Source organism: Neovison vison, chromosome 6, assembly GCF_020171115.1.
Source record: "Neovison vison isolate M4711 chromosome 6, ASM_NN_V1, whole genome shotgun sequence".
Lineage (NCBI taxonomy): Eukaryota > Metazoa > Chordata > Mammalia > Carnivora > Mustelidae > Neogale > Neogale vison.
This window is the reverse complement of record NC_058096.1, coordinates 212,170,993-212,188,339: the sequence shown is the minus strand read 5'-3', so window position 1 is coordinate 212,188,339 and position 17,347 is coordinate 212,170,993. Positions and strand designations below refer to the sequence as shown.

The window sequence follows — 17,347 nt, the reverse complement described above, 5'->3', positions numbered from 1 at the left end:
GTGGACACCCACCCGCTGGGACTTAGAGGCTGGATCAAGACCCCTGGCTCCATTGGGACCACCCCTGGTGATACTCGACTAAACAGTGACCAGGCAGCAGCAGCAGCCCTATGCCTGAAGCCCTCAACTGCCATGACCGAGGACACCAGTCACCTGTTGGGAATATCACCTTCCCTCACAGACAGCCCCCCAGGACTCCCACATTCCCGTGTTCCTCCTCCCCTCCCAACAAGGTCCTCATCCCAAAGCCTTTAAGATGCAGAGTAAAAATCACTATGGGTCCCGCAGGAGTCTTGACCTAACTTTCAGGTGCATGGAGGAAAACCGGCAGGAGGACGGAGGAGGCAACATCTCTCCTCCTTCCCCTCAACCTTCATCCAGTCCGGCAACACAGTGTTGGCCCTACTTCGAAAGTTCAAGAATTCCTCCACTTCTCTGCACCTGCACAGCCTCCTGTGGCCCTGGGCCCCCCTAGTGCCTCTTGCCTGGTATCCTGGCTTCCTCCTCAGCCTGTGCAGAGGCTGGAGGGAGACTGCTTGCGACCCTTCCGCCGTTCACAGCACCCACGGCTCACACTGTGCAGAGTGAAAGGCCAACTCCTCACTAACTCATGACCTACTGTGATGCTCTTCTCTCCACCTTGCTCCCCACATGCCACACTGGCCACCTCACTGTTCCTCTGGCACAGTCCTGCCTCAGGGCCATAGCACTGGCTGTTCCCTCTGCCTGGAATGCAGGTCCCCCAGGTACGAGCAGGGACCCTCCCTCACTTCCTTCACACTTTACCTACAAATGTCAGCCGCTCAGTGTACCCGACTTTCCCATCAGTCTTCTTGGTCATTGTCACTATCTGCGCATGGTACCTCCCCCTCATTCTTGAACGTGCACTCTGTGTGGGCTGGGGTCCATCTGGCCCATCAGACCAGAAAGTGAGAAGCCCAGCATATTGCGGTATGAGGCCTGCCTGACCTGGTCAAGCAATAAGGCTCAGCCAGAGCCCAGAGACCTCACTAAAACTGCAGCTTGCCCAGCAGGCAGAAGGGGCCTCGGGAATCCTCAATTAGCTAACTACCTGCACCCCCAGAGGTCTGACTGGGCCTTTGGTGCAGACCTGGGCCTTCCAGCTCCCCCACCTCCCCCGCCCTCCCACCCAGCACTATCTGTCCCTATCTAGTCACCATGGCAGCCATCAGTAATTCGAGAGGAGCCCCTGCCCACCAGCCCAGCCCCAGCGCCTTGAGTTTCATCCTGGGGCGGCCAGCTGGGAGGCCACCAGCCCGTGGGTGCAGAGCAGAAATGGAAGGTGGCTCCCCGTGCTGGCAGCTGGGACCTGACAAGGGGCTGCTAAGGTCCCAAGGCTGGCACCCCTTCCCTGTTCCACCTGAGGGCAGGCCTCTTCTCTCCGGAGAGCTCATCTCCAGGCCCCCCATCCCCCACCCCTGCCGGATGCCTCTGTCACCTCTCTCCCCTGAGCTCCTCAACAGGCAGGGAGAGCTGGGGTGGGTCCTGCCCCTGGGAATCCTGAGCTCTGCATCCTGTCCTGGCCACCAAGCACCAGGTCTCAGGCAGACACTGACCTAGGGACAAAGGGCACAAAGCGCTATCCCCGCTCACGGAGCCCAGCACAGCCACAGGGGCTTTGCATGGGCTGTTCACACTGCTTTGAATGAATGCTGGTCACCCCCATCCCTTGAACCTGGCCTTTGCAGATCCTTCTAGTTGTTTGGGTGGCGACCTCATCTAAGAGGCCCAACCAACAGCTCTCCCTTGCTCACCTACCACCATCTCTTGACAAGAGACGCCAGCTGGTGCCCTGGCTTTCTCTTTCTCTTAAGATTTTATTTATTTATTTGACAGAGAGAGAGATCCCAAGTAGGCAGAAAAGCAGGCAGAGAGGGGGAGGCAGGCTCCCTGCTGAGCACAAAGTCCGATACGAGGCTCAATCCCGGGACCCTGAGATCACGACCCGAGCTGAAGGCAGAGGCTTAACCCACTGAGCCACCCAGGCGCCCCAACCCTGGCTTTCTCTTATGGAAGGGTGCTCGCCATGGGTTTCCCCCTCCAGGTAGACAGCGCAGCACTGTGGCCCTCCTGTGCCCACAGTCCAACAGCAGGTCTCCATCTGGGCCAAGGACCACCCACAGGGCAGCAGCGAGGAGCGGGGACAATCTGGAGGGATGGGGGATGGAGAGCATTTGCACCCAGCGCACATACACTGCGCATGTGACTAAACTGAGGCCTGAGTACTTCCTACCTCCCTGGCCACCTACAGGCCTCCCTGGGATACTGCCTTTGAGCTCTGATGCCCCTGGTGATGGTTGCCACCTCAGTTTCCCTGGGCGCCATGGGGGCTTGGGAGACACGGCTGTGCTGCCCAGACCACCATATGGTGGTTGTCTGAGGGGCGGGAGTCTGCACCTCTGCTGCTCATAGGCCCTGGTCTCCAGGGGACCCCCTCCCAGCAAAAGCCCTGGGAGGACAGTGCCTAGAACCCTCCATTCTGAGCCTTGGTTCCCACATGTCCCTCCCAAAGTGGCCACAGCAGACACAGATGGGGTGGGGGGTGCCTCCCATGGTGGATACATTTATTGACAAGAGTGGGGCTGGGCTGGGCTTCCAGCCTCTGCTTCTGGCCAGAACAGGTGAGAGAGCTTGAGGAGGGGTGCCCAGCAGGGAGGGCGGCACACCTTGCTGTCCCCTGGCTCGGGATCCGGTCTTATGCACTGGGAGCGTACTGCAGCACCAGCCGGTCAAAGTCGTTCTCCTTCAACGTGGTGGGGGAAGGGGGAGACACAGAGAGAACATGAGTCAGGACCCCAGTCACCCTCCTTCCCTGGCCCTGCCCGGGGTGTCTGGGGACCTGGGACAGACAGTCCGCCTGGGCTCACCTTGGCCTGGTACTCCTTGATGAAAGGGTGGGACCGGTGTGCATCCTTCAGCTGGGACAGGTAGCGATTTGTCACCTGCAGGGGACAGGAGGCCAGGTGAGCTGAACGGGGGCGGGGGGAGCCAGGCGCTGCTCACATACAGAGCAAGGGGAGGGGTGGGGGGGGTGGGGGAGCTTCCCAGCTTCCCACTGACCCCAAGCAAGAGCTTCCATCTCCCATCACCTCCATTACTCCATCCGGAAATCTGGCTGATGATGGGACCCTCAAGGTTGGGGCAGAAAGAGGGGACAGGTGGCACAGAGCCTCTGCTCAGCACACAGTGGAAGGATGTGCCGAGGGGCTCAGTGAGTGGGTTGGGAGGGACCCAGGCCCAAGGAGAGGGCGGAGGGCAGGTCAGGGGGAACAGGGCTGGGAGGGGAGGTGGGTCTGTTCTGGGCACACTGTGCAGAGAATCCCCAGAGATCCTGGTGCTAGAACCTGGACCCCAGACAGAGCCCTTGCTGCCAGCCTCGCCCCTCCTCCTCAGGCCCACACTGACTATATGGGGCGGAGGCAGCTGTCTCCCCAAGCCTAAGGGTCCAGTGCCATCTCCGGGGTGAGTGGGAGAGTTGCTCTATCTGCTATACTATGCTAGCCCCGAGGCCACCCGGGGGCCCTGCTACAGGGATGGGTACCAGACGGCCAGGAAGCCCTGGGGTGGGTCCCTGGTCAAGTGGGCCAGTCAGCCACCTAAACAGCCGGGCCCCAGAGTTCTCCTTCCCTCCCTGCCCTCACACAACATGGGCTCACAGGGATGGCTCCCCTGGGCCCCTCTCCTCTGTTCTTCTACCCAGTGACCTCCCAGAGGTGGCACAGGTGGGGAACCTGGCTCAGCTGGCCCTGGCTTGGGCACGCTCTGAGACACGGCCCGCTAGTTCACACAGCCCACAAGAGCAACCAACCTACAGCCTCAGCACCCGCAACACCAACTTCATAGCGACCCTTGTGCTGATGGCAACCGCACCTGTCCCCTGCCAAAGAAGTGGCTTTCTGCCAGAGACCCTGAGCTTTGTCCGGGGCTGGGGCCACACCGCAGAGACCTGCCCACAGCAAGAAGGCCAGAAAACCTCCCTGAGCCAGGGGGTCCTACCTCGGGGGGCTTGCCCAGGTGCTGCGACAGGACGACGAGGTTGATCAGTGTCTCCGGGTGGCCACTGTCCTGGAAACACAGGAGACGCCAGGCGAGCAGGGTTAGCCCCCCAGGCCCCCAACTTGGCCTGTCCACCCCCATCTCTGGTGGGAAACCGGCTCCCGTCGACCCAGGGTAAAGACAGGACCCACTCAAGGTCACACCCTCAGAGTTGGGGCAGGGGGCAGGGCTGGGGGACCCAAAGCATGCCCACTGGCCACTCCGCAAGGCCCATGACCTCAGGGCCCCCCTTCTGCCTGGGAGGCAGCGTGGTGGCAAGGGGGGAGCCCCGGCCCTCACCCATCTTCCCGTCTCCCCACAGCAGCAGCTTCCCCTCAGCCCGATGTCTCATCTGTGGGCCAGGATGAGACCAAGCCCCCTTGCTGGTGGCAGTCTCTGAGGAGTAATTTATCACACCAGTGGCAAAGGAATAGAGCCCAGCCCCAGGTAGCCTGAACACCATCATAGACAAGGGGTCCCCCTCCCTGCAAAAATGAGATCGGAGACCACAGGGCAGACCCCACCCACCCCTCTGGCTCTCTAGGGGCCTTGGCAAGAAGCTGCTGGGAAACTACCAGAACATCCAAGCGGGTGACCTCGCCCCGCCCACCCACATGGGGCGTTGAGGCACAGGGAATGCAGGGAACTGGCCCCAGACCCCCTGGGGCAGGAAGGCAAGACCGCTGCAGGGGGCCCTGACCGCGCACTTGGAACAGAGACACAGCAACTTGGATGCGAGGTGTCACAGGTTCGAGGGACTGAATAGACCCCAGCCTCCTGCATGGACCCGGCTCTGCTCCACTGCTGCCCCTCTCCAGGGCGACTCAACTCCCCCTGCACCTTAGTCTCCTCGCGGAGGTTGTCAAGAGGGACAATGGCACCATGGAAGCAAAACGAGGGCAACGCCAGAGGAATGGAAAGGACAGTGGAAAGCAGGGGGTGGCCCATGGCACTGGGACAAAGGAGGCCGTGGCATGGCAGGGAGAGGAGGGGGGTCAGGGCCACAGGCAGCACCCTGCCCCAGGTGGGATCTCAGAGAATGAGGACAGATGGGTGTCATTTCACTGGGGACCCTGTTGCCTTCTCCTTCCGGGGCAGAAAGATCCCACCAGGCCAGACATTCCTGACTGCACCCAGCAGTCCAGCTAAGGCCCAAGCCTGTCAGGGAGGCACAGCGGCCAGCACAGACACAGGTGCCCTGGCAGGCCAAGGAAGCTCCACGTGGGCAGCCCAAGGAGAACCAGACCGATGGCCCCTGGCCTGTTCGTGATCTGCAAACAACCTCCTGATGGTAACTCAACCCCCTGCACAGGTATGGGGGAGAAAGCTTCCTACTGGCGTCCTATTCTCGTTACATCAAAAAACGTTTTCCAAAAACGGAAAAAACTTTGACGTTTCCTCTGATTATAAAAATAACACACAAGACCTGATGCGTCAGTTGGGAGAAGGCAACGGGGGCTGCCCTGCCAGGGCGTCACTAGCGGTTCCTCTCCTAGACCCGAAAGGCCCAGGCAACGCCTCCCATCGGCAGCCGCCCTCCCCTTGGTAACGAACGGCAGGCATCTCTTCCAAGTACTGGCTCAGGGGAGAAGTCACATCAAGAGGCCGCCAGACCAGGCAGCCAAGACCTTTTTGCTCAGCTCAGCCCTGCTGAAATCCAAGCCGATGGGAGCCTCCCATTTCCGAGAAAGGCCACAATCAACACTTCTATTTACAGTCCGAATCTTAGCTGATTTGCTATCAAAATAAATTCCCACATCATGTGCCAGGCCCGTGGGGTCTCCCTCTGCCCAGTCGGTGTGTCTCTGCAGCAAGCCTGCATCCCCTGCCGCCCCCACCGGGAGCCGCTGTGTGGGCTGGGCCTGCCGTACCTTGTCCAGAGCCTCCTGCAGCACGCCTTCAGCAGCCTCCCATCGGCCCTGGGCCATGTGGCAGGCCGCCTGCCCATTGAGCAGCAGCAGGGTGGACGAGCACTTGTCAGCCATCTCCTGAAAGATGTAGTAGGCATCCTGCAGCTTCTCACCACCCTGCGGGGAGAGTTTCAACATCACCGGTTTGTCACCCTGCTCCCCAGCCCTGCCACCGCCTGCTCCCGCACACGGCAGGGTGACGCCAGCTGGCACTCCGCAGAAGTGATGCCAGCGTGGCCAGCGCGTGGCAGGCCGTCCCTGGACCCCTCTCTGTCGCCGACAGTCCGGGTTCAGAATGAAAGGTTCTGTCTGCGTGCTAGAGATGCAGCATCACTTACAGGGGAGCCTGAGACCAAGATGGGCTTGGGAAAAAACGCAGAGCTGGTGAACAGTGGGCAGGGTTCCTCCCGCTAAGCTGCAGGGACTAGAAAACAGTTTGGGTGAGGCCTCAGCCCCCAAGGCCAGTGCAGGCGCATGCGGATGGGGAACACATTTTAAGCAGCCATACAAAAAAAAAAGACAAGAAAAAGAAAAGCTTAGAGAAAACCCAGCGCAGAAGCCAGAAAAGGGGCCACTGCCGGCGGGCAGGAGGGGCAAGGCATGGGGGAGATAAGGGCTGGGCGCAAGGGAAGGTGCACGGGAGACACTGGCCACTACCCAGTGCCAGGAGCCCAGGCAGCGAGCTGAGTGGGAGCCAAGCCCAGGGTCAGCCCTGGGAGGCTGCCCCGCCAGGCAGGCTCACTCGGTCCATCAAGTCTGGTTCCAGAGCCCACCAGCTCATTTGCTCTGGCTCTGGCCAAGAGCAGCTGATCAAGGTGTGAAATGTGCCAGGGCGTACTGCGTTGGGGGTTCCCCTAGGGGGAGTTCCCCGTCTCCCTAGGGGACGGGCCCTTGACCCAAACGAAGGAGCAGGTCCAGTGCATCCACAGAAGCCTGTATCAGCACTCTCCCCTAGGGAGTGGCCAGCGCTGGATCCAGGGGGGCACTCCCACCTCCCGGGTCTCTGATGTTCCCTCATTCCCCCAGCAAGGCCCAGGGGCTCACCACAGCCAGATTGACCCACGCGGTGGCCAGCTGGGTAAGGGTAGCGTCCTCGTCCTGGTCCTGCATTTTCTTCAGCTCCTTCCTGGAGACAGAAGAGAAGGGTAGGAGGGAGCCCCCCGCATTCTGTTCATGGGACACATACTGGTGCCGGCTCACGGCCCTGACCCAGCTGCCCCCACTGCACACTTGGGAAGCCCACCCCAACTCTGCAGGGAGACAAGGACAGCACCATCCCTCATCCCAGGCAACACCCTGCCCCAGGCAACACCCTGCAGGGAGGGGCAGGCAAACCAACAGTGTGTCACCCCCATGGGCTAGAATGAAGTGACTGGAGAAGCAATTGCACTCCTGATGCTCTGGGCCTTCAGAAAGGGCCCAGGGAGGGCCCCCAAGCTCAGTGCCCCCTAGCGGGCAGAGGCCTGGCTTCTGGGGAGCATGGCGTCCTGCTGCTCTGACAGTCCTGACGCCGGGGCCCCAGCCTGGGAGCTGCAGCTGGGGACGCGTGGGAGAGACCTACCGGGCGAGGTCCAGGCGGTCCAACTTCAGCAGGATCTGCACGGTCATGGCCATGCTGTGGGACAGACAGGCAGTCAGCCTCACCACTCTGCTGCTCATCGGGGTTCACTCTGTGTGGGCGCCACCTCCGGAACATTCCTAGGAGTCCCTCGGCCGCCAGCCCTGCCTGGCCGGGGGCGATGCTGAGCCGCACTGGACTGACCCAGGCTCTACGGGCTGGGCCAAGCCTCCCACAGCTTCCGGGGGCCCTGGCTTCCCCATTTCACCACTGAGCACGCGTGGGGCCGGAGTTTTCATCAAGTCCCAAGTCGTCCCACTCTGACTACCCCGAGACTGGACACCATATCTGTGCCCCAATCCTGGTGCGAGGGGGACACTGGCCACCACCAGTGGCAGGAGCCCAGGAAGCGAGCTGAGCAGCCAGACCCAGGGTCAGCCCCCAGGGAATGCTGTGGGTCTAGTCACAGCGGGGTTGCGAGGGGCAGGTACTCATGCCCTCCATGGCCCACACCTATGGCTTCCCTCTCTGCCTGAGAGCTGTGGCCACTGCTGATGTATGAGTCACTCGCTCCCTCGTCTCCCCGCCCAGAGCAATGGTGTAGGAGTCTGAGAAACAGTTACAGAGTCTGCTGCTTTGTAAGCTGCATTGAGAGACCTATTTCTAAGCTACCACAAATCCCTTTCTGGATGGGGGGGGCCCAGAAACAAGATACAAAAATGAACCTGTGGGGACCAACTAAACAAGGGACAACAGGCACCCAGAGAGTTCACAGCGGAGGGCAGTCGCACCCTCCAGGCCGGAGCCTGGACACAGCGCCCTAGATGAAGCACTGGCCCAGAGTCACCTCCTAGGGCAGGGGGTGGCACCCGTGGCACGCTGCCAGCTCTGGAGTGTGCTGAATGGGGGCCGGCATCAGGGGAGGGCCTGGGGGGATATGGGGAGGACACAGAAAGGCCAGGGCCCAGGAACACAAGGCTCTGTAGTGGGGGTTGGGGTACAGAAACCACGGGCAGAACAAAGGTGCTTTCTCCTCTGCCATCGGGAACAGAGGGTTTCCAGCCCTGGGAGCCGTGTCCTTGGGAACAGCAGCCCAGCCGTGCAGAAAGGAGTGTCTCCTGGACCAAGAATGGGAGCTGTAGCCTGAATGGGAAGCCTGGGCCCCACCGGTCTCTCCCGACAGCCCCCCACTGTTCCCATGACAACGGCCAATGAGGCCTTGAGCAGCCTGGAGACCAGAGGGGCCGCTCAGGCCTCCAGGCCTTCCCGCTGGAACAGGGAGGACACTCACCACTCCAGGCTGTCCCCCTGGTGCAGGGCACGCAGGGCCGCATCTGGGTTCTGGTCGTGGAAGTAGATGGAGGCAGCCATCAGCAGGAAGGTGGTGTTGGTCACGTCCACACTCCGACTCATCTCTCGGTCCAGCTCGGCCACAATGGAGTCCCTGCGAGACAAGGCTGCTGAAGGCCTGCAGCCAGGGGTGGGCAGCAGCCTCGCCCCTGTGGGAGCAGACAGGTCCAGAGAAAGTGGGCCAGGCCCCCAGGGGAACACAGCAGCTGCAGGCAGAACGGGCCCCTCGTGGGATGCCTGGGTAGCTCAGTTGGTTAAGTATATGCCTTGGGCTCTGGTCATGATCTCCAGGTCCTGGGATTGAGCCCCGTGTTGGGCTCCCAGCTCAGCAGGAGTCTGCTTCTCCCCCTGCTTGTGTTCTCTCTCTCAAATAAATAAATAAAATCTTAAAAAAAAAAAAAAAAGAACAGGCCCAGCTGTTGCCATCGAGCCCCACTGGGCACCAACGCCTTTCCACATGGTACTTCTTGCCCTTACACAGAAAGACTAAGGCTGGGTGCTTTCAGGCCCCAGGAGGAGGTGGGAGGCAGGAGGGGACATGTCCACAGAGCAGCACAGACGACTGATAGGCCTACAGACCTCCTGGCCCTCAGAGACAGGAGGCTGTAGTGTCCACATCACCCTAGATGTGGAGGGACAGACTGACTTGCCAGGGTTGCCTCTCTGGGGACAGGAAGCCACACAGATAACTCTCACTCTGGTGACATCGCCGCCTTCTGCTGCAGTGGGCAGCTGTGATGGCCAGCTGCTCTGGGCAGGCGGGCCGCGTGCGGGCTGGTGACCGGACTGGAGCCAGGGCTCCGCCAACAATCAGCCGGGTCCCCCACAGACCATAGGATACCCGAACCATGATCTGCTTAACTAGAAAACAGAGCCCAAACCCCTTATTTCAAAAGGCTGCTGAGCAGTTGACAGAAGGGAAGAGCCCGGCCCCAAGTCACCACCAGACCAAAACTGCTGTTCAGGGTCCACAGGATCCCCAGAAATGTGTGCATGTCACGTGGGCTGCTCGGGGGCCACTGGCCAAAATCTGCATCTAAGGCCCTGGAAGATGGAGACACGCCTGTCACTGTCCTTGTGACCACCAAGGTGCCAGAAGGACAAATGACTTCAAACCCAAGACTATCTCCCACTCCGCACACCCGGAGCACGTGCAGGGCGTGACACAGGGTTGGCACAGGAGCCCTTGCGGCCACCCCACAACGTTCCCTGCCTGGTTTGTGGCACCAGGACTAGACACGCCGCCTGCTGTTGTTGATGTGATGGGAGCATCATACGGTGCTACTTTAACATGACACGGATCACCTGCAGGTTCTGGGACTTTCTCCACAGCCTGCTTGCCCCGCTGGCTGTGGGGATGCCAGGACGGACGCACCCTGAACCCCTCTGCCTTCCTGAGCTCCTGCCCCACGGCAGCCCCTGCTCCTACAAGGTCCCTGGGTCCCCTCCTCTTCCAAAAGGAGAACAGGGCTTGTCTCCTTGGCTCATGAAGTGTGGGGAGGGAGAAAGGACAGCCTCAGGAGCCTGCCTGCCTGCCTTGGCGCCCTGGGGCTGCTGTCACAAAGCCCCACAGACCCGGAAGATGCAAACAACGGGGACAGACTCTGTCACAGAGAATTCTAGAAGGTAGAAGTCCGATATCCAAGTGTGGGCAGGGAAGGTTCCTTCTGAGGCCCCCGAAGATGAATCCATCCCAAGCCTCTCTCCTGGCTTCAACCAGCTGCCCACAGTCCCTGGCATGCATTGGCTTCTGTGTCATCCCGATTCTGCCTCCGTCTTCACGCATGCCTCCCCTCTGTACCTTCTCGGTCTTCTCATCTGTCTCTAATGAGGACACCAGTCCCGGATTCAGGGTCCACCCTACATCCAAGATGATCTCAAGTTCCTTACCTAATTACATTTGCAAAGACCTCATCTCCAATGACGCTGCGTTTATGGGTTCTGGGGATCAGAACCTGGGGGCCCCCATTCAGCTGTCAATGCTGACAAGTAAATTCCCCCCAGCCTCAAGCGTCAAGGGCCAAGGACCCCAATCTGGAGAGAGGGCACAGAATGCTGCCCTTCATCAGGGCAGCGGCCGGGGGTCACAGCAGGCAGTCTCACCCACACCTGGGACCCAAAGACAGGCTCGGTGGCCCATGAAAGTAGCATAGTATCAACAAGGTCATGATCAAGTCCTGGTATCTAAGAAGTTCCACTAGGCCTTTCTGTGAGGCTCCTTGCTACTAAGAGGGATGCTCCAGGGTGGTGGTGGGGTCTCAGGGCTGGGCAGGTGGGGAGGTGGGCAGAGGGGCGGGTGGGGGAGGGCAGGTGGGCAGGGGAAGATCCACAGGGTGGAGCATCTCCCTGTCACTGGCTAGGCTGTTGCCCTACCCCAGGCACCCTGTGGGGAGGATATTTGAATGTAAAACTTCCTAACCCCAGGGGGCCTCAAGACCAGCCATTCCTGAGCTGGGGAGACAGCACAGAGGACCACAGAGCCTGCTGGGTCGTGCTGGTGCTCCAGGCCTGGGCAGAGGCAGAGCCCATCAGCACCGGGGCAAGTATCCCAGCCAGCAACACAATGAACGGCTCACACAAATGCCCCGGCAGGGTAGGAATGCCCTGAGGTTCAGGGAGGCGAGAAGGTGGGGAGAGATGCCCACCAGGCCCTCCCATTCTCACCTCTGGCTGTCGTTGGCCAGGTACTCAGCAAACATACGCACGGCCTGGAGCTCAGGCGCGGAGGAGGGCTTGATCTCATCCAGGACCACACCATACTTCCTCTGCAGTCAAGAGAAGCATGCTGTCAGCTGGGCCTGCTCTCCCCTGTGGGGCTCACACCTCAGCCCCAGGAACACACAAGAGCTTTTTAGGGCTCTAGGAGCACTCTGGCAGAGCCCTGACGCCTGGAACCAGTGGCATCCCCCAGAACCCACTGCCCGCAGGGGCCCCTCGGCTTGCCAGGGCCAGCCCCGCCACAGGACCTGCTGCGAGCCAGCACAGCGTCACCTGCCACCTGTCAGGCCACAATGCCCACCACTCTATCGGGAGACCCCAGGGCTGAAGTGAAGGGCGAGGGCCCTGCCAGCTCCGGGTGGAAGGCATCTCCCAGGGCCAGGGGGTCTAGGCATCAGGACACACACCCCCTCCTGCTGATGCTCAGAACCAGTGGTGGTGCTCACTGCTGGGAGGGGAACTGGAGTCAGGGGCCCACTTGCACCACATTCCTTCCCAGGTGGTTTTGATGTTTTTGCTGCCACCTACAGGTGTCCTTTTGTATGTATACATTCACACGCATACATCGCAAGGAGACACCGAGGTACTCCAGAGCATCCCCCTCTGCTGGGGGCCGCATATACTGTTCACCGTAAGGGCAGGGCACAGAGGCCGGGTGAGGAGGATGGGTCAATGGGAGGGCTGGGGTCCCATCAAGCTTCAGAACACTCCACAGACGTTAAGATGTGAACAGAAACCAGGAAGCCACCCAGGGCCTGATGTGAGGTGGAGGCAGCCGCGGAGTCATGTGCCCAGGACAGATCACGGTCCAAGGCTGAAGCTGGGGAGGAGAGGCAGGTGGGAGGCCAGCTGCCAGTAGGCCTTGGCGGGGGAGGCCAGGGCAGGGCACAGCTCGGTCTGTCTACACCATCTGGACTGCCTGCATGGCCAGTGCAAGAAGAAAAGCTGCCTGTGGACTACAAGGGGTTACACAGGATTCTCCTTACTATCTACTTGCTTATTCCAAAAACCTAAAGCTATACTAAGCAAACAGAACCTACTGATTACATAAATAAAGAAAAAAAGAGGGAAGAAATCCCTATAATGGTTGTTGGGCCTCGTGAGTCCACAACCTCAGGAACACAGCCACCTACTTGTGGAGGCCACACTCGCTGCTCAAGGTCCTGGACTCTGCCCTCCTTTGTCTGCTGTCTCCACCCCAGTCGCCGCCCAGCACTCTGTTCTTTACTCTCCTGTCCCCGGGGCCTTGGAGGTCACAGGCCCACACTCACCTGTGCAAGGTATGCTCTGTAAAGGAAGACGTCCCTTTCTACATCTCTCTCCGGGCTTGAGGGCTGCAGAGAGATAGGGAGACCGGTCAGGATGCCTAGAGCTGTGTGCCAGACCTGTCCTCAGGGGAGGCCAGGTAGCTTCCCCAGTGGCTGCCAGGCCTACATCCCAGCCCTGATCTTGTCCCAGACCATCACCACCCCAGGAAGGGGGTTCGATCTTTACCCGCATCCACCCAAGTGAAGAAAGTGGGGCACCCACTCCAGCTGCATGGCAAGGGGCCAGGCTGGAGCCCATGCCTTTAACCACTGGACATGTAGCCACTAGTACTGACAAGTGCCCCCAGAAGCTGCTTAATGATGTGGGTGGTCCAGGATGTTGGTGGAGTTTGTAAAAGTAGAGAAAACAGGGGCCCCTGGGTGGCTCAATTGGTTAAATGTCTGCCTTCAGTTCAGGTTGTGATCCCAGGGTCCTGGGATTGAGCCCTGCATTGGCAGTCCCTGCTCAGTGGGTAGCCCCAATCTCCCTCTGCCCCTCCCCTTGGCTCATGCTCTCCCCAACCGAAATAAATAAATAAAATCTTTAAAAAAAAAAAAAGGGGGGGGGGCGCGCCTGGGTGGCTCAGTGGGTTAAGCCGCTGCCTTCGGCTCAGGTCATGATCTCAGGGTCCTGGGATCGAGTCCCGCATCAGGCTCTCTGCTCAGCAGGGAGCCTGCTTCCTCCTCTCTCTCTGCCTGCCTCTCTGCCTACTTGTAATCTCTCTCTGTCAAATAAATAAATAAAATCTTTTTAAAAATAAATAAATAAATAAATAAAAATAAATTTAAAAAAATAATAAAAAAAAAAAAAGGTAGAAAAAAGAGGCCTAAGAGGATTCCCATCCAGAGGCCAATGGTTGATTCTGAAGAACTGATGGGACCTGGGAGACCTGCAAAAGGGACTTTACTTGTAGTAACAAATACTTCCACGCGACCTGTTATTGTCCTGTTTTTGTTCCAAAACATGTTTTAATCATGGAAACAGAAGAGACAAAGGTCTGCCTCACTCAGAGGAGAGCTCAGCGGGGCTGCCCAGGAACAGTGACATCTGCATCCAGCCTGGGCCACGCCACTCGTCCCCCGTGCCTTGGAGCCGGGAAGCCCTGCGGAGGGAATTTCACACTGCTCACTCATGGCCTGTGGGAAGCCCCCTGAGCCCTGGCCAGGCCATGAGGCTATGGGGGATACAAGAGCCAGGAAAAGAGGAAGGCTCGTAAGGACTTGGGCAGAAGCTGCGTGGTGAGTGCTGGGCCGATCTCCAGATCCGAGAAAACAGGGATGGCATCCTTCTGAGCAAATGCTTCCCTGCCATGTGTGGCTTGGGGAGGGGAGCTCACCAGAATTACCCGAGAACAAAGCCAGGAGGCCCACACCCACCAAAGCCGGCAGACCCCTGAGTGGCCCCCGACTGACCTCAGACAGCTCCAAGGTGCAGCCAGTCCTGAGGACAGTAAGTACCATAGTGGGGTTGGGTAGTGATAGGATGAGGGTCGCCGTCAGGATGGCCCCACTAGACCTGCAGCTCCTTGAGGCTTCCTGCACTGCTTCGTCCCCAACGCCAGGCAGCACCTACAATCTTGTGGGCACTTAAGAAATGTCTGACAAATGAGGATATGTCACGATGGTGACACAGCACTACATCCGATCAAGGGCAATGACTTCCCAGGTGTCCCACGTAGGGTCACCTCAGCTCTGGTCTGTCAGAGATTTCTGGGGCCACCGTAATCAACTACCATCAACTGGGTGGTGGGAAAGAACAGAAAATTATCCTCTCACAGTCCCGGAAGCTAGCAGTTTGAATCAAGGTGTCAGCAGGACCACACTCCCACCAAAGGCTCCATGGAGGATCCTTTCTGGCCTCTTCCAGCTTCTGGGGGCTCCAAGTATTCATTGGGTTGTAGTCCCCTCCCCCCAATCTCTACCTCCCTCTTCTCTGTCTGCCTCAAACCTCTCTTTGCCTTTCTCTTAGAAGGCATTTTTCTTTTTAAAGATTTTATTTATTTATTTGTCAGAAAGAGTGAGAGATCACAAGTAGGCAGAGCAGCAGGCAGAGAGAATGGGGGAAGCAGGCTCCCCCCTGAGCAGAGAGCATGATGCAGGGCTCAATCCCAGGACCCTGAGATCATGACCTGAACCGAACCCAGAGGCTTAACCCATGGAGCCAACCAGGCGCCCCACTTAGAAGGCATTTTTCATTGGATTTAGGGCGTATCTGAAATCCTGGCTGACTGCATCCAAATAGCCTTTACTGAATTTTATCTGCAATCATCCTCTTGCCAAATAAGTCATGTTCCCAGGTTCCGGGTGAACATATCTTTCAGGGGACACCGTTAAACCCAGTACAGGCTGCCCAAGAGGGTTCAGGTAGCCCGTGGACCAAAATTAAATCACACTGAATGACTCAGTGGGGACAGTATGCTCATTCTGGATGCATCAGGGTCAATGACATGGTTTTGCACCAGTCCATGTTTCCCACGTCACCAAAGAGGGAGCAGTTCCCCAGCTCAGAGGCTGGGTTGCAGTGTGCCTCCACCCGCGGCAACTGCCAATCTGGTTTCTGTGACTGCTTCCAGTCCCTGAGTACAGCAGGGCACACTGGTTCTCCCTTTCAGCAGTGACGGAAAGTCTGAAAAATACGACAGGAGAAGACTTGCCCCCTTAAGCACTCAAGCTATTACACATTCACTCACTTCTTTACTCATCTGATATCCCCAGAACACAAGGCTATGTGAAAATTAATAAAAACAAAACTCGTTTGGGGCACCTGGGTGGCTCAGTGGGTTGAGGCCTCTGCCTGGGATGGAGCCCCACATCAGGCTCTCTGCTCAGCAGGGAGCCTACTTCCCTACCTCTCTCTCTGCCTGCTTCTCTGCCTACTTGTGATCTCTGTCTGTCAAATAAATAAATAAAAATCTTTTAAAAAAAACAAAAAAACCAAAACCAAACCAAAACAAAAAACTCGTTGAAAATAGAATCAGGCGGCCAGAAGGGGGAGCTCTCAAGCTACGACACTCCAGGTCCGTGACAGACCCCAACAGAAGAGAGGTACCATGAATTCCCCACAGGAGGATGAAAGATTTTCTCCTTGCCTGGCAACTGGCTAGCCAAAGAGACTGTCACAACTCAGGCAATGAGAAGCCACTGGACTTTGAGCTCCCAGTTTACTCCAATGGGTTTTTGTCTGTAACAACTCCTCTCGATTTCCTTTCCCCTGTGAAAGAGGAGTCCTCTCTGTTCTCTGGACTTGCCCATGGTTTTGCCATAGGTTACACATCACAAGATGCAATTATCCGTTAATCCCCAATGAACCCATTTTCCTAACAAAATAACTGACTTTTCTTTTTAAGGTTAACAAGGAGGGCGAGCAAGATCCTGTCAATTTCACGGCTCTAAAGAACCGCCAGTAGTTCACTCTCAAAGTATCAGTAACATCCATGTCCCTCCCTAAAAGTTCCTGCGGAAGGACCTGCTGTCCCCTCTTGTCATCCATTAGCTGGGCCCTGCCTAACAGGGCTATTTTCTAGCTCTCAAATGACCAACCTCATTCCCATCACTGTCCATCACACCACCCCCCTGACTTCTTGTTTATGTACGTGTTTACTGTCTCCCTGAGGAGCTTAAGGTTTCCAAGAGACCTCAGAGTTTTATCTATTTTATCACTGCTTTGATCCAGCACAAATACACTGTCTGGTCCACAAAGAAGCTCAATGAACGAATGAAGGAAGGAAAGAAAGAAACGAATGGGCAAATTTGAGGAGAAACAACCTGGCTCGTGGAGCAGGGTAATGTCGAGGAAGCCAGTTCTACCCGAACAGCAGTGTCAGCATCATAAAATGAGAACAAACAACAGTTCCTACTTCACGGGGATTGAGGGTATGGTGGCATAAGCGGGCTCTCCCCAAGTGACAAATACTACTATTATTACTACAGAGGTATAAACACCTTTCTTACTCAAATACCTTCCACGGGGCAGAACGAGCTCTGAGTGAGAAGTATCAAAATGTCACAGCTTTGAGTTTTGTCAAAGGTCAGGGTAACTAACTCCTCACAGTGCTCTGAAGAGATACACTGGTAGGCAGACGCCGCGAGAAGAAGGAAGATTTTAAAAATAAGAGAGCGACCCGTAGCCACCTGGAAGCGTCTTTCGCCACCACCATCCCCTCGCCCCCGAATGGCCGCACCTTCACCCGCTGCGCCTCGTTAATGCACTGCTGGTAGCTGCCAATGTAGAAGGCATTCTTCACGTCGAACAGCTCGTCCACTTCTCCGGAGCCGCCGGTGGCCGGGCTCGGAGCCGGAGGCGCCATACCGCTGTGGTCCCCGTCGCTCCTCTTCCGGAGGGACACGTCGACCGGAAGCAGAGCGTCACCGCAAGGCACGCTGGGAATTGTAGTTTACTCGTTCCTACCTGATGATGAACAAAAGGGAGTTAAAGGATGGGAGTCGCA

The 17,347-nt window shown here is 57.9% G+C and overlaps 1 protein-coding gene across 1 annotated transcript; it reads right to left on the bottom strand.

The window, feature by feature from the left end:
* Positions 1-2,557: 2,557 nt before the first annotated feature.
* COPE (COPI coat complex subunit epsilon) lies at positions 2,558-17,254 on the bottom strand. Its single transcript, XM_044253859.1, has 10 exons — positions 17,081-17,254; positions 12,864-12,926; positions 11,539-11,639; positions 8,816-8,968; positions 7,528-7,581; positions 7,011-7,092; positions 5,928-6,083; positions 4,018-4,086; positions 2,889-2,963; positions 2,558-2,764 (listed from the first exon to the last, which is right to left on the bottom strand). Exons 1-10 carry the CDS (start codon positions 17,204-17,206, stop codon positions 2,717-2,719), a joined length of 927 nt encoding a protein of 308 aa, XP_044109794.1. The 5' UTR covers positions 17,207-17,254; the 3' UTR covers positions 2,558-2,716.
* Positions 17,255-17,347: the final 93 nt, after the last annotated feature.

Coding starts and splice junctions, on each gene's coding strand:
- COPE (XM_044253859.1), bottom strand. CDS start 17,206: ATGGCGCCTCCGGCTCCGAGCCCGGCCACCGGCGGCTCCGGAGAAGTG. Junction 8,969..11,538: donor CTGGCCAACGACAGCCAGAG/GTGAGAATGGGA, acceptor CTTGTCTCGCAG/GGACTCCATTGTGGCCGAGC. Junction 2,964..4,017: donor ACCTGGGCAAGCCCCCCGAG/GTAGGACCCCCT, acceptor TGTCCCCTGCAG/GTGACAAATCGCTACCTGTC.